Genomic DNA, 27,429 nt, shown 5'->3' on the forward strand with positions numbered 1-27,429 from the left:
GAGAGAGAGACAGAGTGAGAGAGAGAGCCCCAGCTGCTTGTGCTCATCACACTTAAAATTCTTCTCCCACATTTCCACCACAGAGAGGCACGGCGCTCGCCACAGCAGCAGGTTTCACTTGTCCTCTCTCAAACCTTCCTTCTCTTTCTTCATCTGTGGCTACTTTTCTCTTCACAGTGGGCTCGTCCTCCTCCAAAAAGACCTCACATTCTTTCCATACGCTGGGTTTATTGCCCATCTGCTTGGCGCCCCCATTTTATTTCCACAAAGGCCAGTGACACTGCGTTAGTTCCACATCTGAGGAATCCAATCATGTACACAGATCAGCCATAACATTACAATCACCTCCTTTCCTCACTCACTGTCCATGGGTCGTCTCCACTGACTACACAGGACTACAGAATGCAGTACATATGTTGCTCTGCATACCCCACCCTCTGTGGGGGTCCAAAGGGGGTCTTGATTATTGAAGAACTGGGTGAAATGAGGCAAAAAATTATGCAGAACACCTGATGGGCTACAATGTGTAATTGTAGAACTACAGAGTGTCCTGTACGATCAATGGAGCTGAAAATGTACTGAGTGTAGAGACCATATTCAACAATTTTAATGTTATGGTTGATTGGTGAATAATCAATCAGAAACATTGCAGTGTATACAATAATCAGATATGTTATAATATCTTACCTGAGGCGTCTCTTCATCATGTCAGAAAATGGACAAAAATTATCGCCAGTCCGATATTCAAAAGCATCACCATCGCGACTAAAACCGAGTTCGGACCCTGAAATGTAGAGTTATGTGAGTCATTAGACACATTACAAAAATAATTACACCATAACTCAACAAATAATGCTTTTCTACTGCATGGTCCCTACTCTATTTCACTCGACTTGTCTTTTCTGCTTCTCCATTAGGTAAATCTGGTCCTGGTTCTGGAAGTGGGTTCTTTTTTTAGTGGTTGTTCTCTCGTGGTCCAGAGCGAGCCGAGTAGGGACTAAACTGTGGTGTGTAAACCTTGTAGAGCGACTCTCTCTCCATCTGTAAAATCTCCAGCTGCAGCAGAGATCATGATTGTTTTTATTCAACTCACGACGGCAGCTCATAAAATTATGCCGTGGTCTTTTGAAGAGGTTCAAACGCTCCTTGGATCGGTGGCTGACGAAAAAATCCAGCGAGAGCTGGACACTGCAACGAGGAAGGAACAAACTCTACTGATCTGTCTGAACTGATGACGGAGCTGTGTTCAGTCCCAAACAACTACAACAACAACAACACGCCAATACACCATGAGTAAACACCGCTTAACGTTACCACCAACAAACCAGTACTGTTGAGTAGGGTAGGTACCATGCAGTGCATTTCTCCATTTCTGTCACAGAGATATTCTTATAAAGTCATGACAGGTCTTGTAGGTACATTACAGAATGAATTTGCTACGTCTGTAGTTTTTCTACAGGAGAGAAAGAAGCAGCGCTCACCGTTTCTTCTTCCAGTGCTTCATTAGCGACCTCCATGCTGGCTTTCTTGGTTTCCGCGAGGCTCTTTGGTTTCACAGACTCCTGTTTCCTGAGCTTGGGCTCTGCTTTGGGAGTGGGGGTCCTGAAGAGTTTGGGTGTGAGTGGGGGCATTCTGGCGAGGCTGGACTGAGTCATTTCGGGTTCCTCGTCTTCCGGCTCCTCAGGGGGAGGGATCATAACAATGGGTTTTACCAGGTAGCTGTGGTAGGCGCTGTGCAGCTGGCCATTCCCGGTGCTCACTGGGTTGGGCGCTGGTGCGTAAGCTTTGGGAGGCTTCGGAGGGGGGACGTCTTGGGCTTTCGCTGAAGCTTGAGCTGGGATTTTGCTGATCTGTGTCACGATGGAGGCGTGTTCCTCTTTGCTGATTTTTCGGCCCGTGGCCGTGTTATCTTTGCTGATCTTTCGGCTGCCGCTGCTGTTGACCTGCTGACTCTTCTGTTTCTGAGCCGACCGAGGGGATGGAGTGGAGCTCCGAGCCGGAGAGTGGGATGGAGTTGTGCCCCTTCGATAAAAGGGGCTTCCGCTCTCTTTCTTCTTCTCTTCCGGCGCTGGGGCCTCGCTAATCTCCTCCACTGGCTCGCTCAGCTTCTGCTTCATGTACTCCAGCCCTGAGAGAGGAGATGACAGTACACCGTCAGAAAGTACAGGGGAGCGTTCATTTCACAAGGTCCAACAATTTAAACATACCAACAACCGCTCTTCTGATGCCATGTTACGGCACTCAGCCTTCATGTACACATAAGTGAGGTCACCTGGGCGATCAGTTCTGACACTCCTACGGCCAATTTATACGTCTGCGTTGAATCTACGCCGTAGTCTGATGTGCACTTCTGCAGAAATATAATTAGGCGTCGACACAGACCGCACTACTGTCGAGTTTTGTAGAGTGTAATTAATTTTCACACCACTGCCCTGAAATCAAGGGGTACTCTAAACGTTACATAGTGCAGTTTCTGCAGTGCTGATGCTGGAGTAGCAACAACTGAGGCTCTGTTCTCATTATTACAGCTCAGTGGAGCATCACAATGAATTTGAAGCTGGAAATGTAAGGTAAAAATATGACTTACTGTTACTTTAATAAAATTCTACACTGATGTGTTTGGCTCAGAATAATAAAAGATCAAGCTGATCCAGATCTGATTAATGAAACCCTCCTCCGTAAATGACTGCTTGTAGCTTTAAATGAAATACAACCCTGTCCACCCAGTTCACAGTGTTCCTAACTCATCTCGGGATGTACTCTGACACACTGCTCTGAGTTGTGGGATTAAACAGAGATGAAGGCAATGACAGGCAAAAGATGACACAACCAACAGCTGCATTAACAACCGTGAAGATTTCTCAGCTGAGGTTTCTCTCCTAAAAACACAAATTAGAACAAACACTGCAGGAATCAGGGACTACACTTCAGAACCGAGACCTGAAGCACACTTCAGAGTCAAACGACATTGAAGAAAAAAAAATCTGGATGTTTATTACTTTAAGATATTACTTTAAGATGTCAGTAATTCATCTTCTGTACGCAGTGGGCTGCAGCGGATCCAGAGCCTACCCGAAATCACTGGGTGCACACACACACACACACACACACACAAGCCAATTCACACACTCACCCAGTCACTCACAAAGTCATGATTGGGGTGAATCTCTGACTCTAATAAATCTCCTGTCTCTGAGGGAGATGTGTTTTAACAGCTTTATAACAACAACTACCCACTTCTATTGTTTTATCCGCAGATGGCAGCTGGACGATGATGCTCGTCATATTTCTGCTCCATTAAACACGCCCTGTGGTCAATGGGATTACACTTTATCTGAGAATATGAGACTATAACTGGAGCTTTGAGGCCTCTGAGGGGGTGAATATGGTGTTTTCAGCGTTATGTTTATGCATCTGTTCCTTCATTAAAGCAGGTTGAACTCAAGATCTGTTTAAAATTAATGAGGCCGAAACACAAAGTGTAATATTTCACATTAAATCCACCTCTTTATCTGTTCATAACGTCCCACAACAACTTCATACTCTTATTGTCGTCGCCTGTTTCCCACATCAGTGATTCTCCCCTGATCACACATGGTGGCCCCCAGCTTCTGGAGGGTGGTGGGGGGCCCAACACTTCTTTTCAAAACGCTGCTAAAGCAATAATGAGCAGCCTAACGCTAGACAGGGGGGAGACGTGATGTGTTTATGGAGCTCATAGTCAAGTTTTATGAGTGTGTGCTGTGTATTTAAGTTACATACACCTGTGTGTGTGTGTTTAAGGAGAGCTGGACATAGAACACAACCTGCTCTCTATGCACCTTGCACTGGGGATATTTTGTCGGGGGGGTTAGGGGGGATTTCAGGGCGGTTGGTGGTTATGTACTGGAGGCTGTGAGTGATGAAGTGGACAGCTGCGGTGATTCAGAGCTGCTCAGCCTTCAGCTCCAGATCATTCCAGCTATGTCTTCATTAGCTTCCAATTTGGGAGTCGTTCACTTCACACAGAGCTTCATTAACGTCACTCTAGAAACCCTCTTTTAACCCTTTATTAACCACCTCAGACGGGAAGGTCACTCCTGTACCCAGGCCGAAGGTGACCTGCAGTAAATGAGGTGTCCATTAGACACGTGGATGTTTTGTGTTATTTTATTTTAGGCTACAAAGCTGAGAAGTACAAATGATGGGCTGCCATTGAAATGTCTTTAAGCAAGGCACGTAACCCCAAACTGCTCCCAGTGGTCACGGTGGCTTCACACTGCTGTGTGTATATGTGTGTGTGTTTGTGCCCTTAATCAATTTTTTCGCAATGTTTCTTCTTCTCTTCACACGCACATCCTTTCAGACCCACAGCATTGGGCTGTTCTCACAGAGGAAGAAAGGACACAGAGCTGTGGATGTGTTCAGATCTGCTTCTGTATACGTCTTCCTCCTGCAGGTGGACTGTATTATATCTCATCTTTGTCGTTTTTGTTGTTGTTTTGAGTGGAAATGAAGGAAATGAAAAGTGGAGAGGGTTTGTAGATGGAGGAGACGTTATGGCTGATGTATGCTTTGATCTTGTCCTCGTTATGTCTGATGGTTGTTATATTATTATGCCTGAAGTTGTGAATCGAGTTACGCTGTTTCCTGGAAACGTCTCTCCGAGCTTTGTGTTCCTACAGCTCCAACACAGAGCTTCAGTGTTGTCATAGAAACAGAGCTGAATAGCCGCTCTCTCGTGTTACATCATTACGTTACAAACCAGTTTCAGTGGCTATTCACAACAGCACAAAACCAACAGCGTGTGAATAAACAGTTCAAACAAAAACGGCTGCACCACGAAAACCTTTACAGCACTCTCAGAGGCTAATGCCAGCAAAACATAAAAATACTCGGAGGATTTGACATCCTGTAGAATTTAAAATAAAATAAATATGATATAGAACAATAAAACACATTACAAAGTGTTTTTCTTATATGTATTAATTTTCACAGCACTGTCCTGAAATTAAAGTGGAGGGGAAGGACGGGTTGGGCTGTGGTTACAGAGTGCAGTATCTGCAGTGCTGAGCTGAGAGTACAAACGACAGGGGCAATATCCTCCCTATTACTGCTCACTGGAGCATCACAGTGATTTTGAAGCTAGGGTTATAACCAGAGAAGATAAAGAGGCAACGAAGATTCAAACATTCAGAACTACTGTTCAGAAAAAGAATAAAAAGATAAAAGCCATGTGAAATTCACAGCGTCCCTCTCCCCACACACAAACAAACTCCCTGGCCTCGGTGACCATTCAGCAGCCTTCAGCGTCACTGGAGCAGGTATTGAGTTACCCCTCATCAGTAAGAGGTCAAGCCCCATGATCATGACCTCTCAGCCTCTGTGCACCTGTTAGGGTTTAGGACACGGCGGACAGATATACGACCGGCTCCTGTCCTCCAGATCAAGTATAACCACAATAAACATTTAAATCTATCTCTGTTTAATTCGAAGAATCTCAGACCTTCCCTGGTTTTAAATAAATGTGAAGCTGTAAAATCATTCACTACGTTTAAAGATGAAAATTCAGACACCAACGGATGAACCTATATGTATCTATATGACTTTAAGGCTACACGAGGACTGTGTTTCAATGAATGAGCTGTAATAGAATTAGAGTTATAGGCTGAAATGTGTGGGTTTGCATTTTCAGCTTGCTTTGGGATCTACAGTAATGTGACACCTGAGAAAATGAGATTTAAAAAGCTGTTTATCTCAGCAGTGAGAGTTATTTATCCAGAAATTTGTTTAAATAATAATAATAATAATAATGATCTTAGATACCCAAGACTTTTGCACAGCACTGTATGCCATCCAATTTAAAGAGAATTCCTTCGACCTACAGCTGTGTGTGTGTGTGTATGAGGGATGAGAATGGCAGGTATTTAAAGAGAACTGACTCTTATGGCTCTGCTCTATCCTGAGAAGGGCTCCTCGTGCTTGTTTTAGAGTGGGGTGGGGGTCAGTTTGATCTGTGAAATGATTACTAGGATAATAAATGTGTAAGATCTGGGTCAGATTCAAACTTAGACCCCCCCAAGAATGATTTCATTACAATGTGGAACAGGTTCAGCAGCACTACATCACTCCTTCTGCCAGACCAAGCGTCAGTGATCTGCAGTGTAAACATGACACAGGGCTACACCGTGTCCCTCCGCCTGGACAGAGAATCAACTAACTGTGAATTTACCCTCTGTACCAATATGTTGTATAAATACATATGAATGCAACATACTGAATGCAATTTATGCAACACTTAATCACACAAAATCCTTTTTTGACTTTGTTAAAGGGTGTGTCTTATACCTGTTTTTCCAAAAGAAACAGTTCTGGTTCTTAATAAAACCCCACAATCCCCACAGCAGTGTTCTCTCCCTGTGTAATCAGCCCTGTTCAGAACGCCCGCTTTCAGCACCTGTTCCTTTAAATGATAATGAGCCGCTTGTTGTTCACCTCGACTCAAGCGTGCTAGCCATTTTTGCTCTGTTCTCTTTCTTCTCTGTTTTTACTCAGTGCTCTTACTTCTCTGCGCCTGTTGTGTCGGTTATGCTCCCCTTTGCGCTCTCACAAAAATGCGGGCCCAGTGCTGTGACAAGGGGATGGGGCAAATGTAAAGTCTCTGCATGTGTGTGTGTGTGTGTGTTTGTGTGTACCTGGTTGGAGGAAGCTGGGGGACAGTTCACTGGCCACTGCTCTGGCCAATTCTGATTCATTATCAGCAGCAACTGCAGCCAGATCTGCACCTTCACTCTTCACACGGGCATGAGTCGTCCTGGAAAACAAAAACACAGTGCATCATAAACACCGTTCTTCATAACACATTTCTTCATATCCCAGTCATTCTGCTGCCTGATATTATATTTTATTAAAATATTTATTGGTCGAATTGTGCCAATGTCATTGTCAATGTTTGTTTTTCTACCAGAATGAGAACTGTGGGCTGATATGGTGCTGATAGCTTTGCTTCCGTTGAGACGTAAACAGTGAAGGAGAGCTGAGAATCTAGAGAAACTCCTAGAGTCAGAGCAGTGGACAGTGGAGGTGAATGGAACCTGACGTTGTCCTCTAACAGCTCCTCACAGGAAGTGAGGACAGTAAACGGTGGGAGACACCGGGCTAAAATATCTGATTATATTTTATATATTTCATCAATTCACTCACACCTGAACACTCCACGGCACTGTGTCTACATCGTATTGACTGAATTTTTAGAGGTGAAGGAATGTGATGAATTTTGAAGAATATTTGGAACAGCTTTTATCTCTGTAAGTCTTGAACAATGCATACGATTCTGTTTAGCAAAATGTAAGTGTGTGTGCATGTGTGTGTGTGTGTGTGTGTGTGTGAGAGAGAGAGAGAGAGAGAGAGAGAGAGAGAGAGAGAGAGAGAGAGAGAGAGAGAGAGAGAGAGAGAGAGAGTAGTTAAATGGTGGCACAGTGACTAGGTCACTTAAATGAGTTTGAATTGGCATTAAATATGACATGGCCTAAATTTGGTCATAGTTGGGGAGGAGGGGATAGTGTTGTGTGTGTGTATATATGTGTGTGTATGTGTGTGTGTGTGTGTGTGTGTGTGTGTGTGTGTAAGAGGTCACTCTGGGCACTGACTCTGTGATTTTTGTCAAATCCCGCTTTTAAAAATGGAGAGGAGGAGATTCAACAAAGAACTTAATCCAGACACTGACCCACCCCACCACACACACACACACACACACACACACACACACACACACACACATTGGGGCTAAGGGGTGCATTTGCGGGCAGTGACCCCAGCTCATGTATTTCCCTCATGGGTCTGTTCTGTGTTTCTCTGTGTGCCAAATGGGACTGTTTGATGTTGTAGTTAAATCCAAATGGCACCCTAAACATTTCTGGTGACGACCCTGAACATCAATCACCTTTTATTCTACACTAATGTTGATATCATCATTCACACTGTGCACTGAAAAAACAGCTTTTAAATGTATTTCAATTATGTAATTGAATGTACTTCAAAAAAATATGGAAATAATAAATTATTCAAATTATTCTTATTGTTGTTGTTGTTTTGTTTTAATTATTAGCCTCTGGGCACCTTTAAGGACACACATTATGCTTATATGCAACAGCCACAGTGACCTGCTTCTAAAATCCCCCACGTGCGCACAGACACACACAGACACACACACACACACACAAACATTTCTGATCTTCCCAATGTTCCAGCATTAGACAGATTTTACTCTCTTTCCCTCTCAGAAAGTCCCAGGTCACATCAGTTACACAACACAGCATCAGAAAAACAAACTAACAAAATCGTCTAGCGATGGGTCACCAAAGGAGCTCCATCACTCCCTAGCTCAATGCAGGGAGGCTTTTCTATCCCTCTAGCCATTCCTTGGCATTAAGCACGGTGACCTTTTTACTCATATGCAGCTGTTCCAGAGAGTCCTATTTTATTTCAGTGATTTATACAGGGTTTATACACAACATAAAGAGTAAAGAGGTTCAGTTGGGGCCAAATAGAGCTTAAACCTTACTCATCTCTGATTATAATTCATTTGATCATTAATTTAAATAATTCATTATAATTTAAAAACAAATCACTGCAGTTAAGTCTCCACTCCCAAGCCAGTCCTCACCCGCAGCTCCACACAGATCTACCTGAGGGCTGTTTGTGTGTTTTTACGAGCTTATGACTTCCTCAGAGAGATATTTCTGGAGCGGAGTGCGTGTGAGGTGTTAAATGATTTCTCCGTGTTTTAAAAAGCGCGAGAGTCCGGAACAGATGCCGGACACAGTCTGGTATTTTCGTCTGGTTCCGTATTTACTCGGACGGCGCCGGAGTGGATGGTGTTAAACTGTTAAAGCCGTGCAGACGACGAATCAGCATGTCCAAATATATAATAATAATGATAATAATATTACAAATAACAACAGTATTAGCATGACTAATGTGACTACTGCTACTAGTACTAATACAACTACTACTGATAAAAATAATATTAGTATACTATATTATATAATTATATATATATATATATATATATATATATATATATATATATATATATATATGTATATATATTATATACTTATATAAACCATAAGTAATCTACATGCTTTTATTGATCTGTTGGTTTAAATTCTGAACACACATAATAATCAGACAGAGGAAGACAGAGAGAGAGAGAGAGAGAGAGAGAGAGAGAGGAGACAGGGTCTGAGGAGAGAGTGAGAGAAAAGGGAGAGTGTGAGGTGAGAGAGAGAGAGTGGGGGTCCCTCTGGATTATATTGCTGTAAATGTAAATGGATTAATGTGGCACGCAGGTTGTGTTTTCTTTATAATCTCTCACACATTAAAGATGTCCTGCGAAATCATTATCAGAGCAACACCCTGACAATCACAAACAGTCAACAACTAAGACACCACTCAGCACAGGCCATATTAGACAGTAAAGACTCTGTGCTTTTGTTCTTCAAAGGAGACACATATAAACCTAAGCTTCTCACTCTTTGTATACAATTTTATTCCAGAAATGTGTGTGCACATAAATGATGTGAGAAAATTCACATTTTTTGCATGAATCACAGACTATAGGAGCTCAGTCAAAGTAGCCAACAGTGAGCTTGGTTTGTGAGGTCCAACCGGCCCCAGTGAGACCATTATCCCAGACACTGGAGGTAATGAGTAATCGGCAGATCAAACTGAACTCAAACACAAACTGAATTAAAACACAAACTGAACTAAAACTCAAAAAGAATTAAAACTCAAACTGAACTAAAAGTTAAAAAGAATTAAAACTCAAACGGAACTAAAACTCAAACTGAATTAAAAAACAAACTGAACTAAAACTCAAACTGAATTAAAACACAAACTGAACTAAAACACAAACTGAACTAAAACTCAAACTGAACTAAAACTCAAACTGAATTAAAACACAAACTGAATTAAAACACAAATGGAATTAAAACCCAAACTGAACTAAAACTCAAATTGAATTAAAACACAAACTGAAATAAAACTCAAACTGAACTAAAACTCAAACTGAATGAAAACACAAACTGAATTAAAACTCAAACTGAATTAAAACACAAACTGAACTAAAACTCAAACAGAATTAAAACTCAAACTGAACCTAAAACTCAAACTGAACTAAAACTCACACTGAACTAAAACTCAAACTGAATTAAAACTCAAACTGAATTAAAACACAAACTGAACTAAAACTCAAACTGAATTAAAACACAAACGGAACTAAAATTCAAACTGAATTAAAACTCAAACTGAACTAAAACTCACACTGAATTAAAACTCAAACTGAACTAAAACTCACACTGAATTAAAACACAAACTGAACTAAAACTCAAACAGAATTAAAATGCAAACTGAACTAAAATGCAAACTGGAAAATAAAAACACACTCCTCAAACGCTAAACTCGTCTCAACTGACTGAATATGTCTGTGGAAAACGTGGCAAATTTAACACACTACAAAGTCAACAAGTCTCTCTCTCTCTCTCTCTCTCTCTCTCTCACACACAGACACATGCACACACACACACACACACACATTCTCTCTCACTTTCTTCTCTAATGTGGAAAAAGCTGAAGACGAAGGGAACAATCACCATGGCAACGTTCTAGCACTCGGTCTGGCATTTGGCCATTTCATCTGGCTGAGTGTTAACAACAAGTCCAAGTCAGTACAGTCACATATACCACTGAGACTTAACCACGTATCTCCATACTAATTTTATAAGTTTTTGTATCAAATATTGGGAAGAGAAACAGTCCAGATTGATCAGGGATGAATAATTCCTGCCTTAGTGTGAAGTAAAAGGTAAGAGTGTCTCTTCCATCTGTTGTAACCTTAACATTTTAGAAATCTGAGGTTTTCTTCTGCAAAAGTTGAGACAGTGAAGATATGACCATTACGAGACAGCCACTATTACCTGGATGTAGTTTTCCAAACAATCTGCATTTGTGCTGGAACTTTGATAAAATTACATTTTTCACACCATGTCCTTCATATTTCATAACTAATCAACAAATAAGCAAATATAAAGCATTTTGTAAAATTTCCATGTAGGTAACATAAACTACATAAACTCTGCATAATATTAATTAACATTTCAATAGAAAGATGTATTCCATAATGTTTTGGTTGTAATAACACTGTCTAGGTTAGTGGTGATGACTGAAGCTTTCTGTAATTAGGAAAGCACACTGAGGGTCATTCACCAATGTGACTGTCTCCTATCTTCAACAGGAGACCTCTGCTCTGTCCATCAGCTCTTTATTAACCTTTCTGCTCTGTGTTGGTCTGAATTCCTGGTGCAGTGATGAACTTCAGAGCTGTAATCTCAGAGCTATTCATAGAGCTCCAGAGCAGATGATATCTTCATGACTCTGAAGTGTGCTGTGTAATATTTCTGTACAGTACAGCACACTCAGCACAGTATCAATGCCATACAGTCAGAGTCACAGAGTCATATGGCGCTTTTCCACGGCATGGTACCTACTCTACTCAACTCTATTCTGTTTGGTCACCGGTCGGTTTTCCAGATGTATCTGGTGTCACCTCAAAACAGGAACAGAGGGCTTTAGAAAGCACAACAACGGTAGCAGTAATGTTAAGTGGTGTTTACTCATGGTGTATTGGCGTGTTGTAGTTGTTTGGGACTGAACACAGCTCCGTCATCAGTTCAGACAGATCAGTAGGGTTTGTTCCTTCCTTGTTGCAGCATCCAGCTCTCGCTGGATTCTTTTGTCGGCCACCGATCCAAGGAGTGTTTGAACTTCTTCAAAAGACCACGGCGTAATTTTACGAGCTGTCGTCGTGAGTCGGATAAAAACAAACGTGATCTCTGCTGCAGCTGGAGATTTTACAGACGGAGTGTTGGTGCTGAACGTCTGTGTTGCGTGGCGTAGAATGACGACTCTCTCTGGACAGTCAGCGCTCTGCAAGGTTTACACGCCACGGTTTAGTCCCCACTCGACTCACACCGAACTAGAAGAGAGCAGGGACTAGGTTCCAAGACCAAATCTACCTGACAAAGCAGCAGAAAAGCCAAGCAGAGTCTAGTCGAGAAAGAACCATGTAATGGAAAAGCACCACTAGAAATTCACTCATTGATTCAGAGAGTCACTGTCTAGTAGTGACACAGAGTCAGAATCATATGGTCACATAGAACTACAAAGTCATGTAGTTGTAGAGTCACAGTCACAGAATCATATGCTTCTGGAGTTGTAGAATCACAGAAGGATAACATCATAGAGTGAGTGAGTGACAGATTCATGGGGCCTTAAGTTCCTAGAGTCACAGAATTACAGAGCCCTGTGGTACATCACCTGGTTCATTCAGGGACAACAAAGCAGTTCAATACTTTATCTATTGTGAGCTGCACTTTTGTGAGTCAGATGAGAAGTTCAGGGATTACAAGTGTGTGTGTACATGTGTGTATGAGTGTGTGTGTCAGTGTTTATTTTCAGTGCTTACAGTGTGATCACCGCAGAAGTATTCACACACACACCTGATAGTAGCTGTTCATTCATAACCTCCAGCCCCCACCTGCTAACCTGTTAATGCACACACTCTCTCTGTTAAAACTCTCTCTGAGTCACTTAGAGACAGACACACACAAACACACACACACAGACACACACAAACACACATACACACCGCAGCGCTGTGTATTTCTGTCCAGCGCTGAACAACTGACCCCCATCGGCCCTTATTTAGTCACTGAGAAGAGATTGCTGACACACACACAGAGAGAGAGAGAGAGAGAGAGAGAGAGAGAGAGAGAGAGAGAGAGAGAGAAAGCTGAACACACTCATCCTCCACTCAAGTCTTTGTGTGATGAATGGCCAGCACTGAAGTGCGCTGTGGGCGAGTGACGATGAGGGAGGTGAAGAGCTGTTGAGTTTCATTGATAATCAGAAGGTCCTCCACTGGCTCAGTAAATGTTCTGATCCATTTATTGATCAAGTTAATGCATTAAACTAATCTAATCCCATTTAGCCTTTATTTTTATGACTTTACAAGCCCTGGTCACTTTATCTTAAACTTTATCAGCCACTTTATCTCAATCTGGTGCGGTTAGAGACCCTATCCCTTCATCAGAGCCCCTCTTGTCCAGATGTTTTTGTTGGTGGACATTTCTAGTCTTTTGTTAGTCTTTCTTATGTTTACACTGATTATTTAAACATTAAGTTGTTCCCACACAGCTTCTATTAATCTCCACACAAAAGCATGCACCAATATATGACACAGTGGAACAGATGCCTACAAGATCACCATGCTTAATGCTAAGCACTAACACAGAGCTACACAAAACACCTGTGTGCGCTAACATAGACCTACACAAAGCAGCACATTAGTTTACATGATAATGTTTGTATGTCGCTTGGCCATGGTCCAGTTTCTGTGGGAGGATCCAAAATATAATAAAGTAAACAAACCATAATCTCTTGTGTCTGATTACTGTCCTCTAATAAATGTCACCTGTAGAAGTGTAGTATACGCTCAGACAATAACAGTACTGTACTGCATGGGTACATCATTGTCATTAAAGGCACAGTGCAATGTACCTGAATGTGTAATGTTAGTGTAATGTTACTGAACATCAGTACAGCTACAATTACCTTCCCATGATATAACAGAGTGTGACACTACATAGTTACTGTACAGTGGACTTGATTTATCTATTTATTCACAAGAAAATGGATTAAACTCAGTGACCAATATAGCATGACCTGGTGTGAACCACTGACCACTTCCAGCATGCCCTTAAACACATACTTTAACCTTTCGCATTAACAACCTCAGTGACATAGAGGCTGACCACTGATTTGTCCTGACACCTGTGTTTACAAAGAGACAGGAGTGAAAGAATAAACAGGGATTAAACAGCTAATAATTTCTAGTAGCCTCTGAATTCCACCTTGTTTCTGAATTCCTCTCCACCATGGGTTTAATCACCACAAGTATCGTACAGGTAGATTATTGTCACTAAAGATACAAACAGTGTGATGTACCTTTAAAGCAATGGTGTTTACAACAGTGGTGTTAAAGTCCAGTTGTGTTCATTACAGGTTCATTACGTTCTCTTCTCCAGAAGGAGAGAGGGATATGTGTAATCTTTCATTATACAACTGTGGAGAATAAAACAACATAATATAAGTCCTACTGGCGCCCCCCACAGGGTGTGTTCCTGCCTTGCACCCAGTGATTCTGGGTAGGCTCCGGACCCAACGCGACCCTGAACTGGATAAGTGCTTACAGATAGTGAATGAATGAATTAATTAATATAATTCCTGAAGATGAAATGGGGCGTATGAAATCGACACAACTTTAACATCTACAATTTATATAGAATACGGTACAATTAAAGGTACAGACTATAATCCCTTGAGGGTACCAGAGGGTTTGGAGAAGCTGGTGTTTCTCTATGGACAGACATCAGCCATGTGTCCCCCACCGTTTCTGTCCTCGCTTTCTGTGAGGAGCTTTCAGAGGAGGACATCAGGTTCCATTCACCTCCACTGTCTACTGCTCTGACTCTAGGAGTTTCTCTAGATTCTCAGCTCTCCTTCACTGTTTACATCTCAACGGAAGCAAAGCTATCAGCACCATATCAGCCCACAGTTCTCATTCTGGTAGAAAAACAAACATTGGAAATGACATTGGCACAATTCAACCAATAAATTTTAATTTTAAAATTTTAAATTTTAATACAATATAATATCAGGCAGCAAAGTGACTGGGTGAGTGTGTGAAAGTTTCCACACGTGTGAGCATGTGAGTGACTGGGTGAGTGTGTGAAAGTTTCCACACGTGTGAGCATGTGAGTGACTGGGTGAGTGTGTGAAACTGTCCACAGGTGTGAGTGTGTGAGTGACTGGGTGAGTGTGTGTGTGATTGGGTGAGTGTGTGAAACTGTCCACAAGCGTGTGTGTGTGTGAGTGACTGGGTGAGTGTGTGAAAGTGTCCACAGCTGTGAGTTTGTGAGTGACTGGGTGAGTGTGTGAAACTGTCCACATGTGTGTGTGTGTGTGTGTATGAGAGTGACTGGGCGAGTGTGTGAAACTGTCCACAGGTGTGTGTTAGTACGGGAGTGACTGGGTGAGTGTGTGAAACTGTCCACATGTGTGTGTGTGTGTGTGTGACTGGGTGAATGGGTGAGTGTGTGAAACTGTCCACAGGTGTGAGTGTGTGAGTGACTGGGTGAGTGTGTGAAAGTGTCCACAGGTGTGAGTGTGTGAGGGACTGGGTGAGTGTGTGAAACTGTCCACATGTGTGTGTGTGTGTGTGTGTGAGAGTGACTGGGCGAGTGTGTGAAACTGTCCACAGGTGTGTGTTAGTACGGGAGTGACTGGGTGAGTGTGTGAAACTGTCCACATGTGTGTGTGTGAGTGACTGGGTGAGTGTGTGGAACTGTCCACAGGTGTGTGTGTGAGTGACTGGGTGAGTGTGTGGAACTGTCCACAGGTGTGAGTGTGTGAGTGACTGGGTGAGTGTGTGAAACTGTCCAAAGTTGTGTGTGTGTGAGTGACTGGGTGAGTGTGTGAAAGTGTCCACAGGTGTGAGTGTGTGAGTGACTGGGTGAGTGTGTGAAACTGTCCACAGGTGTGAGTGTGTGAGTGACTGGGTGAGTGTGTGAAACTGTCCACAGGTGTGTGTGTGAGTGACTGGGTGAGTGTGCCCAGTGATTCCAGCTTGGCTCAGGATGAAGAGCTTCAAGAAGCTGAAAGGATGAATGAAAGTAAAAACAGGAGTTGAAGTTAATGCATTAGGTTAAAATTCAGACAAAACTCAGTCCTTTACTCTTTAACCTGGGCTTGGTTTTACAGAGAAGAAATTAAACATTAAATACATTATAAATGTAGCACAACTTTAATTTCACTGCTTTCGTGAGTGAGTGTGAGTTCTGCACTTCTCCCAACACACAGCCACACCCACAACCAGGATAAATGCCTGTGTGTGTGTGTGTGTGTGTGTGTGCGTGTTAGTGTGGATAACCTATCTAAGGTCACAGCCATAGCAAACCCCCTAGCCCCCACCCCCACCACACACACAAAATACTGAAGTGCATGTGTCCTTGAGTGTTGAAAGATATTTAAATTTAAGAAGAAATCCATTTAAAAGACCTCTAATTTTAATTATTTAATACAATTTCGATACTGTTGCAAAAGGTGTTGTGACATCACAACCATGACCATCATTTTGCTATAAATGACAGCATTCAAGCTTCAAGCCACTATTTATAACCAATTCCAACACTTGAAAATGAGTTAAACCAATTAGAAGCCATTGATCGCTGACATATTATGACATCATAACCATGACTAGCCTCAAGCTTCATATCTGAAAATGTGACAATTCTTGGCCAAAATAAAAATCAGTTGGAATAATGTTTGTAGTCACAATACTGATCAGACACACAATTTAGATTCCCTCTACATCCAAAGGGTTATAGACACACTATGCACAGAGTGACTTCTGCTGCTTTTAGGTGCATGTATTGCTTACACTGTGCATATAACCTCTATATAACAACATAAAATGAAATGAGAAGCTCTGGGGCAGCTGCACATGAGCCTAGATCACCATACATGTGTGGGCTGGTACTGAATTATTTTAAAGATTCTGTAAGCAGCAGTGTGTGTATTAATTCCACTGTGTGTAGGGTGTGTCCTGGAACAACCACACCTACCACTATCAGCACACACACACAAAGTCACACGCTTGCACACACACACACACACGCACGCTGCCCAATCACTCAAAACTGAAAAGAACATATCAGTAAATTTCAGCTCTCTCTAATCAATACTTATTAATCTTAGTTAAACAAACTTGTCAAGGGCAAAACTGATATCACTATAACCTTATTTTTTATTACATCACTTGAAAAACAAACAAGTTCCCCTTCACACTGTGTTAAATCTCCTGCCACACTGATAAAAGAACTCATAGAAACACTCCAAAATGATTGCTACATTAACTTCCATTCAAAATAGCTCATATATTTTCTTCTCTTCTTAGAGATAAGAGGTTTTGTGGCAGCGGTGTTGTGCATTTCTATATTTTGCATTTGTAAATCAGCTGCACTGCCCACCCTTAGCCAAGTTAAACCCTCCTGATGGTGTGATCTGCTTGGTTTACTGTATTTCTGTTAAGTGCAGAGGCTCTGAACAGACTCAGTGAGTCTAAAGGAGTCCGATGTGTGACTGCGACTATTTACAGACCTGCAGAACTGCAGTAAAACAGAAACTGATACACCGCTGGATCACATGGCCACGAGTGCACAAAAACAACCACGCTAACACAACTGCACAAGCACAACCTCACACAATCTGCAGAGCTGCTGTGTGTGGCAAAATCAAATCTGAATTCTACAACTGAATGTGACATTTATGTACAAAACATTCAAATACATTTGCATAAATCTTTTGTAAAATACTCATTACGGTGTCTTTTCAAATGGCATCTAATGCAACATCACTCTGTTCATCAGCTCAACACGCTCAGAGGAGAACACTAACCTCTGACTCTGTTCATCAGCTCAACACGCTCAGAGGAGAACACTAACCTCTGACTCTGTTCATCAGCTCAACACGCTCAGAGGAGAACACTAACCTCTGACTCTGTTCATCAGCTCAACACGCTCAGAGGAGAACACTAATTTCTGACTCTGTTCATCAGCTCAACACGCTCGGAGGAGAACACTAATCTCTGACTCTGTTCATCAGCTCAACACGCTCAAAGGAGAACACTAACTTCTTAACAACACCAACCTGGACACGGCTATTTCCACTTTCATGCGGGCGATGGCGGCGGCTCTCCGGGCTCCCTCCCCGGCGCGCTCCACTTTCTCTTTGGTTTTGGGATTTTTGAGTGGGATGATCTGCTTTCGAATGCCGCGCACCAGCAGGTTGTTTTTGTACTTGCCCTCCTCCCTGGTTCCATCTGGGAACACCGTGCAGCCGTATCCGTGGCGCTTGTTGTTAAGCCACTCCCCTTCAAACTTCATCCCGTTGGATCTCTCGCTCACTCCAAAGCCACTGCGCTTGTCGTTCTTCCATTCTCCAGCATACATCTCTGTGGTGGTGGCGTCTACATTATCCTCAGCCGGGAGGAAGACGTCCGCCTCTCCGTCTCCGTAGCTCACCGTGGAGTTCCCATCGCTGGAGCTGATGCGGCTCATGGCCGAACTCCTCTTGCTGGACACAGAGCTCTTTGACTCGGACCTCCGGAGCTGACGCAGGCTTCCGAAGAGTGATCCTCTCCTGAAAAGACCTGGCTTCTTTTTGGTCTCGCCGCTGTCACTTTGGAAGTTGAGTACGAATCCGCCGCGTGTGCTGACGGGCTGCTCTGTGGCTGCAGCGTCCGGCATCACTGCACCGTTGCTCTGGATGCTCCGAAGTGACGCCAGCGAGGTCCGAAGTGGAGAACGGATCACTGTCGCCATTCCATAGGGAACACTCTGCCGGACTCCATAACCGTGGCGCATCCCACCCATCCACTGACCCTGATATGTTCCTGAAACACAGAGAGAATCAGCATTATTGCAGAAAATGATTATTGGTAATAAAATATTTATTACATTATTAATCCACAGCCAACAGCACCTGCAACTGTTCAATGTTCTGATATTAAACTTATGTATAATTATTTAAACACACTGTGATCCACCATAACATTAAAGCCACCTTAACATTAAAGTCTGTAAACTGTAAACCAAGGGTAGTCTTGTTCATGCTCTAGTCCTTCATCAGTGGACACAGGACACTTGTCTGGATGCTTTTGATTGGTAGATTATTCTCAGTACAGCACTGACACTGAGGTGTTTAAAAACTCTAGCAGTAACTGCAGTGTCTGATCCACTCGTACCAGCACAACACACACTAAACACACCACCACCACATCAAAGTGAAAGTGCACCTGTGCGGTCAGTGAAGCTGACCAAATGCACAATGTGTGCAGAAGCAAGAAGATCATTTTAGCGGCATGTCTCCGTTTAACCTCGTTTTTGCGCTCTCAAATAAACGTGTATCTAGCACTGTGATTGGACAGACTTAGATGAGGGGGTGGGGAAATTCTAATATCTCTGCAACTTGACGTCAGAAGCAGAGCAGAAACAGAACGGCAAGTTTTATCCCATGTTTTGAGATATAGGCAGCGCGCAGAAAACTGACTGGGTGGGTCTTGTTTCACAGTGTGTGAGTTGGTGGCCTCAAATGATGCTCACATGATTTTCAAATTGTGAGCTTCAAAGTAAAAGAAAATAAAAGCACCATTAGTGGGTCAGAGAAAGGCAAGGCTGTGCTAAATGTGTGTTAGAACAGGTCGCATATTCTCTGAAGTTCACACACACACAGTGCTGTGTGTGTGACCTCACAGTGCTTTAATCTCTTAACAGAAGCCTGCATTAACACTCCCATCAAGAAACATAAATCACTGCAGTCTCAGCACTATTAAGTCAGAAAAGCAGGTGCACAGATGTAAACAGATGTGTAAAGGTGTTGTACAGGTGTTTCGGTGTGTAAATGTAGAGTTGATCGTCAGGTATATATATGTGTGTGTGTGTGTGTGTGTGTGTGTGTGTACCATCTGCCCAGATCTACACAGTGTACACATCCTTAAGACCACAAATGTTCAGATGTATATGCCTCCAGGTGTGATGTTTAGGTGTACAGGTGTAACAGACGTACAGATGTGAAGCTCAGGTGCACACTTCATTCATAGTTCATTCAAGTGCGCAGCAGCTCTTCCACTGTACAGGTGTTGTGCAGCTGTCGATATAAGATGAGCAAATGGAGAGATGTACAAGTGTCTATATTCTAGACCTAGTGTGCAGGTGTTCAGGTTAAAGGGTGCATGGGTGAGCATGTGTACAGGTGTTGTACAGGTGTTAAGATGTGTTCTAGAGGAGTACAGTTGAGATATGCCAATCCACATTTGCACAAGTATGTATGCACATGTGTACATGTGATGTGTACAGATAAGATATACAGGTATGGTGTACAGGTGGGACCTACAGGTGATTATACATGTAAGATGTACAGGTGTGATGTGTGGATGAGATGTACCAGGGTATTGTACAGGTGAGATGTATAGGTGAGATATAGAGATGTGATGTATCAAGTGAGATGTACCAGTGTGATGTATAGGTGTAACTTACAGGTGAGATTGTAGGTGAGATATAATGATGTGATCTCAGGTGAGATACACTTGTGTGATGTAGAGGGGAGGGGTACTGGTATTATTTCAGGTGAGATGTACCAGTGTGATATACAGGTGCAATTTGCAGACGTGATGTATTAGGTGAGACATACAGGTGGAAGAAGTGTAACAGCTGTACATACCTCCATCAGCGTAAGTCTCCACTCCGTACCCGTCCTGCAGCCCATTGCTCCACGTGCCGTCGTACCTGGCAGGTGAGTCGTCGCTGTGGCGCACGCCGTACCTGCCCTTGAGCCCGTGGCTCCACTCCCCGCGGTAAATCCAGTGGCCCTTAGTCTCCACCCCGAGTCCGTGGCGCTTTCCGTGGCTCCAGTATCCGCGGTACGTGTTCCCGCTGGGCCACGTGTACACGCCCACGATCTCGAAGCCGTGGCTCCACGCGCCACAGAACTCGCCCTGCCCGCGCGGGCCCGTGCACACGCCGTGCCCATGCGCTTTGCCCTGCTCCCAGCCGCCGCAGTACGAGCCGCCATCCGCGAAATCAAAGCGCCCGCCCGGCATTCAGCCGCAAAACAAACCCGTAAACACAAACAATAACACGTAAACCCAAACACGCCCCCCCTCCTCCTCCTCTTCTCCCGAGGAGAGACACTCACGCGCACACCTGAGAGCCTGGGAGCGCGGACAGGTGTGAACGCTCGGTCAGCACGAGCCACGACCAGCTGGCCCCCAACACACACACACATACACACACACACACGCACGCGCACACACACACACTTCAGCCACACTCTCCGACCACGTAACCCTCGCCCTAACCACACACTCACACTGAGAGCAGCTCTGCTCCGAAGAGGGAGACCACGCCCACTCAGGGCGCGTCAGCAATGTAGCCACGCCCACAGCCAACCTACAGCAACCAGGAGTGTCAGAAAAGCGCTCAAGCCGCGCCCACATCGACCTTTCATAGATGTTGTTAACTGAACATGGCGCATTCCATAAAGCAGGACGTCTCACAAATAACACAAAGCCAAACCAAAACAAAGTGCAATAGAAGGGAGATTCCTCAACATTGGGCTTAAGTTAGCTGGCTACACAGTAAATTCTCCAGTGTTAAGTCAACACTTAGTGTTAACTCAACACTGAGAGTGTTAAATTATTACACTAGCAGTGTTGGTTTAACACTGGTGAATTTACTGTGTAAATGAAAAATTCTGCTTTGTGGACTTTGCCCATTTCTTAGAGTCTTTTATTATGAAGGGATCGTTTTTTTTTCAAAATAAACAAGTCAAAACATAAATAAACATAAACGACCAATTTTACAGTTTGATTAAGATTTTAAATGCTATATAATCTGTTTGTGTGGATCGTGGTTTGTGTAATCATTTTTTCCCTCCAGTCTAAGATCATAGTGCAAAACGGAATAAATAAAACATACACTAAACTAAGCTAACCACTACATCTATGAAAAACCAACATTTCTCACTCAGAATCAAGACTTTTCTTGTGTGTGGTAAGCATTATTAAAGTTTCCAGAGCTTTCTTTTTGGGATGTTGCAGGGTCACTCGGTTTAGCCGGATAATTCCAGCCTGAAGTCAAATGTGTCCGACAGGAAAAGAGCTGAGGGACATTCCTATTTAACAGTCCTAAAATCCGGGCTTAAGCGATCGAGCTAACTCCTGAATCCTGCTTTGTGAACACCTCTCTGAAGAATTTAGGTTCCCAATACCAGTTCTGAGCGATTTAGTCAGATAACTTAAGCCTAAATATAAGAAACTGTCCCTCAGCTCCTTTCCTGTTGGACACATTTGGCTCGAGGATTAAGTTATCTGGTTAACCTGAGAAATCATGCTGTGTATAAAACCTCCAGGTTATTTTGAATACAGAGATTGCCCTGCCATCTAGTGGTGAAATTAGTAAGGACTAATGAGTAGTTTTAACGCACATTGTCCACTAGGCGGCGCTTTACACACCAATAACCCTCAAAATGGCGACGGGAGGCAACAGTGATGCTCAGGAGGAGAAAGAGCTGCTGCTAAATGCAGAAGGAGAACAGGAAGAAAGAGGGAACGAGAAAAAGGAGGAGTGTAAACTGGTTCTATATCACTGGACTCAGTCCTTCAGCTCTCAGAAGGTGAGAGATTTACAGACTGTTCACTCGCAGCATCATCGAGGAGGAGGAGGGTGGGGGATGGATACAGGGGTCTGTGCAGTAAAAATAACAAATAATTAATAATAATATATTAAAGAGAAACTAAAGAGATAAGAAGGTGGAAACACATATATATTAAAGAGGAGTTACAGAAAAGGTGGAACTACAGTGATATTAAGGAGACACTACATAGATATAAATGTGCAACAACACAGATATTAAAGGAGACACTATAGAGATATTAAAGGTAGAACAACAGAGAAATATAGTAAAATCTACTGAGATAATAATGAGTAACTACACAGACATTAAGGAGATGTATCTCTCTCTCTCTCTCTCTCTCTCTCTCTCTCTCTCTCTCTTTCTCTGTGTGTGTGTGTGTGTGTGTGTGTGTGTGTTTCAGGTGAGGCTGGCCATAGCTGAGAAAGCTCTAAGATGTGAGGAGTATGATGTGAGTTTGCCGCTGAGTGAACACAATGAGCCGTGGTTCATGCGTCTGAATCCGAGTGGAGAGGTTCCCGTCCTCGTCCACGATCAGCAGGTCATCTGTGACCAAACACAAATTCTCGACTACTTAGAACACAACTTCCAGGATGGTAAACACACACACACACACACAAACCTCTTCCTTTGGTGGTGAATAATGATATAATGGTGTATTTTGGGAAAATCCCAATGATTTCTTTAGTTTATCCATGAACCCACTGTTACTTGATGTTTCCTTATTTACTCTTATTATTTTCCTTTATGCTCATCACTCCTAAGCCTTTCTGTTGGTTTTTTTCTGTTGATGATATTTGTGTTTGCATTTGCACTTTAAGTTCATCATGAGCAGAATTGTGGATGAAACACACACTCCCAGCGGTGAGTGCTGATGTGAGATTTATTTTGGAGGATCCCTGTTTGTAAAGTTTCTCTTGTATTTACTTTGCCCTTTTACTCGAGCTGAATATTTCTGTTTGAGAGATTAGGATACACCTTTGTTCTGAAGCTGTTCTTGTTTGTTGTTGTGTGGATCAGAGAAGACCCCCAGGTTAATCCCGGAGGTAGGCAGTACGTATTATCACAGAGTGCAGCACTACAGGGAGCTGCTGGACTCGTTGCCCATGGACGCTTACACGCACGGCTGCATCCTCCATCCGGAAATCACTGTGGACTCGCACATCCCCGCCTACGCCAGCACTCGCATACGAGGTAGGACTGGGAGTTCATTTTTCTCATTATTAACAGCTCAAATCAGAAATGTTATTGCAGCAGGTGTCGATATATCAACTGTAAAATGAAAGAAATTGTCAATCTTCAGGCCCAGCATCCAACAGCAGCAGGTTCTTCATAGCCCTTTTTCTCCAAAACCACTCTGGTTCTTGAACTAGTTGTTTTCCTAGGTCCTTGAAAACTTGGTTCTCTCCAGTGAACCCACTCTCGGTCTGGGTTCCAGCGTCGCTCTGTCTGAATTGAGCACCAGAGCCAGAGATAAATGGATAGAGTCAGGAGAGAGTCATGATTTATCCACAGTTTGCCGCGCAGCCAGATTAATGTGGCCATCCTGCTGACCTCATGAAAAGTGGAGAAAAGTTATTTCCTTTATTTATTTATTTCTATAAAACTCTGTAAATGACCCGTACAGCTCCACGGCACCATGATGCTTTATTTGAGGCTCTGAGCTCTTTCTTGAGCTTCTCTATCTCGACTCGCCCATGGACACCGTCAAGATTCCTGTAGAAGAACATTTAAAGCCTTAAAATCCCACAGTAAAATTTTAAATGGAATTGTGAGTGAAATTACGAGCCACTGTAAAGATGCTAGTATTGGTGTAATGTGCTCATTCTCTTTTGAACCAGTGAGAAGACGAGCTGCAGAGTTTTGTACCAACTGTAAACATACTAATGATTAATCAGTGGAAGAAGATCTTATTCAGAGTAGTTTTAGATGATTTTCAATTGTCTGTCCATCATGCATTTGTGAGGACAACTAGCATTTTCAAACATGAAATGAACTATTAAGTGAATAATCACAAAAACAGAAAGAATGCCTTCTTCTGTTGGAGACAGTGCAAAAAACTCCACCTCAGGGAAGAAGACACCACGATCTGAAAGATCTTGTGGGCTTCTCAGTTTAGATACAGCCTTTGAAATCTGCTCCAGTGCACCCCCCACAAAAAAATTTTAATAATCTGATATCCCCCTGTTGTCTTTCAAAAGAGGTTATTTAATAATCCGTGTGATGAGAGGGAAGGTTAAAAGCTGAGGTGTAAACCGTTTCCTCTGTCACAGCTCAGATTGGCAGCATGGAGTCAGAGCTGAAGAAACTGGCTGCAGACAATCCAGAGCTTAAAGACGCCTACATCGCAAAACAACGGCGTCTGAAAGTAAGTAGTGTTCCTCTGATTGGACAGGTCAGTAATAAGCGTGCCCATGTTTTAGTGATGGGATTTTTCCATTCTGAATGTGTCACTCAGCGCATCCAAAACTAAAGACAGCCCTGAGCTTCTTTTACACAGTGATAGGAAAACCAGTAACACACAGATAGCTCCAGTTCTACACGCTGCTCAAATTCACCGTCACAAGTATAGACACTAGGGTTGCAGTGTGATACGGTGTTGCCCATAAACACCATCCCATAAAAATACCCTCTGCTCGTTCTCCACTTGCACAAGTGCCACAGGTTGGTTCTTCATGGTTTCCCATCTGAACGTAGCCTTATGTTAATTACTGACTGAACGAATGTGTGAACAATCTTGAGATTGGTTTCGCTCTGTCCAGACGAAACTGTTTGACCATGATAATGTGAAATACTTGAAGAAGATTCTGGATGAGCTGGAGAACGTTATGGACCAGGTGGAGACAGAGCTTCAGAGGAGAGCAGAGGAAACACCAGGTAAATGATACACACTGAACTTCAGAAGCACCAGTGGAGTGGACTTTTTGGTGGGCTTTGGCAAAAGTGGGTGGCCACAATTTTTGTGTAAAAGGGGAGGGTGGAGGGGAGGTATCACTCCGTCCAATCTTTGGCTTCATCCTTGGAGAAGCACAGTTATGTACGTACAGTTGGTCACACACTTTTTACACTTTGTACAATCTCCATTAAAAAGTCTGGAGCAGCTGGGGCCTTTCTTTCACTCCTTCTCTCTATCTCTATCTTTTTCTCTCTCTCACTCTCTCTGCTTCCTTTCTCCCTTTCTTACTCTCCTCCCTTTCTCTCTCTCTTTTACACTCTCACATTCTCTCACTCTCACTCTCCTCTGTTTCTCTCTCTCTCACTCTGTCTCACTACCTCTCTCTGTCACATTCTCTCTTTTACTATCTGTGTATCTCCTTCTATCTCTATCATCTCTTTGTGTGTGTGTGTCTCTCTCTGTCTCTTTCTGCTCGCTATCACTCCCCTCCCTCCATCTCCTTATCTCTCTCTCTTTGTCTCTCTGTAGAGGAGGGGAATCAGCAGACCTGGCTGTGTGGGGAGTTTTTCAGCATGGCTGATGTTTCCCTGGCTGTTACCCTTCACCGCCTCACGTTTCTGGGTCTCTCGCGTCGTTACTGGGGAAACGGCACACGGATGAACGTGGAGAACTATTACCAGCGGGTTCTGGAGCGCCCCACTTTCCGCAGGGTCCTGGGGAATGTCAACAACATCCTGATATCCGCCGTGCTGCCCACCGCCTTCAGAGTGGCCAGGAGACGAGCGCCGTCCATCATCGGGACGTCCATCCTCATCGGCCTGGTGGGAGGAGCCACCTATCTTGCTTTTCACTATCTCCGAAAGCGCCTTCTGCTGTCCTGAATGCTTCTGTCTCCGTCGCCTCCTTGGTTTATTTTACACATTTTATGGGTTATTAGAAATTAAAGAATATGTCCATGAGCAGTGACGGTGCTGACCATGTGTACTGCACTACATCTGTGTTTACTGACAATAAATTATAAATGCTAATGCTATAAATATAATCCATTCATAGAAATCAATAGATACAGAGTCTGTCCATTGTACGACCGAGCAATGTACATTTATCTTTGAGAATTAAACACACACACACACACACACACACACACACACCACCACCACCACATCGCTGAGAATGATCCACCACCACATCACACCTGCCCTGTGGGGGTCCTGAGTGCTGAAGAACAGGGGGAACATGGGGTAATAATGTATGCAGAGCAACAAGTAGACTACAGTCTGTGATTGTATTATTACAGAGTGACCGGAATGGTCAGTGGAGCTGATCAAACGAACAATGAATGTAAAACAGGGATGTGGCTTTAATGTTATGGCTGGTCTGTGTATATATAGCCATGTGCTCTATGTCCACAAGGTGGCAGTAAACCCAAAATAACCTGTGAGTGCTCTAGTGTATTACTGCTTTCTGGGATGTTGAGTGTGGAGTGTATTTGAGTTTAATTGTGATGTGTGTTGGACTCTGCAGCTGCACAAACAAATCACACACCAGACCCACATGCTTTATGATCTATTGTTTCTGTGATTGCACTGGAAGTCTCGCTGTTCCATTGTTTAAACTTCAGCAGGTGTTTAAAAGTAATCGGATGAAGTGCTCCACGAGGTGCTTCATTGTCCAGAATGCAGAGCTCTTATTTTCCATCTCAGTCTTTCAGGAATCTGAATCGGTTCATTGCAGCTGGTGCAGAGCCAAGAAAGTCAAGTGTAATTGGACAAGGAGGTTTCAGAGAGAAGAAAACGAATACATGAGGCAAACAAGTTTTTCACTCGTAATAGCTGAAAACCAAGCCACTGCTCTTGCAAACCTATGGCCAAAAGTGTATGGACACCCTCAGGTGTTTGGACCACCCCCTTTGCCAGCAGGTGTAAAACTACAAATCTTACCAAGTGCACAGAACTTTGTTGGAGGACTGGGTCCCTTCAGGGTTTAGTTCTTGTGATGTATAATGTTAAGAGAACAGACTTTAGACAGTTAAGAGCTTCCAACTTAGTGGCAACTAGTAGTGTTTGGCTCTCTCTGTTCTGACAGGACTGTACCCTTGTGCACAAAGAAAGGTTCTTTAACAGAAGAGTGTGATGATGTTGAGGGTGGAGTAACTCCTGTGTCCTGCACAAAGCCCTGATCGT

The 27,429-nt window shown here is 43.2% G+C and overlaps 2 protein-coding genes across 2 annotated transcripts; one reads left to right on the forward strand and one right to left on the reverse strand.

The window, feature by feature from the left end:
* On the reverse strand, window positions 1–21,004 carry jph1a (junctophilin 1a). The gene is made up of 6 exons (XM_066671095.1): window positions 20,380–21,004; window positions 17,809–18,553; window positions 6,675–6,793; window positions 1,482–2,128; window positions 688–784; window positions 1–297 (listed from the first exon to the last, which is right to left on the reverse strand). The coding sequence occupies exons 1-5, from the start codon at window positions 20,756–20,758 to the stop codon at window positions 704–706; spliced, it is 1,971 nt and encodes a 656-aa protein (XP_066527192.1). The 5' UTR covers window positions 20,759–21,004; the 3' UTR covers window positions 1–297; window positions 688–703.
* A 1,178-nt stretch (window positions 21,005–22,182) lies between these two features.
* On the forward strand, window positions 22,183–27,429 carry gdap1 (ganglioside induced differentiation associated protein 1). Its single transcript, XM_066680509.1, has 6 exons — window positions 22,183–22,332; window positions 22,754–22,946; window positions 23,371–23,544; window positions 24,624–24,718; window positions 25,113–25,227; window positions 25,775–27,429. Exons 1-6 carry the CDS (start codon window positions 22,186–22,188, stop codon window positions 26,125–26,127), a joined length of 1,077 nt encoding a protein of 358 aa, XP_066536606.1. The 5' UTR covers window positions 22,183–22,185; the 3' UTR covers window positions 26,128–27,429.

This window comes from Hoplias malabaricus, chromosome 1 (genome assembly GCF_029633855.1).
Source record: "Hoplias malabaricus isolate fHopMal1 chromosome 1, fHopMal1.hap1, whole genome shotgun sequence".
NCBI lineage: Eukaryota > Metazoa > Chordata > Actinopteri > Characiformes > Erythrinidae > Hoplias > Hoplias malabaricus.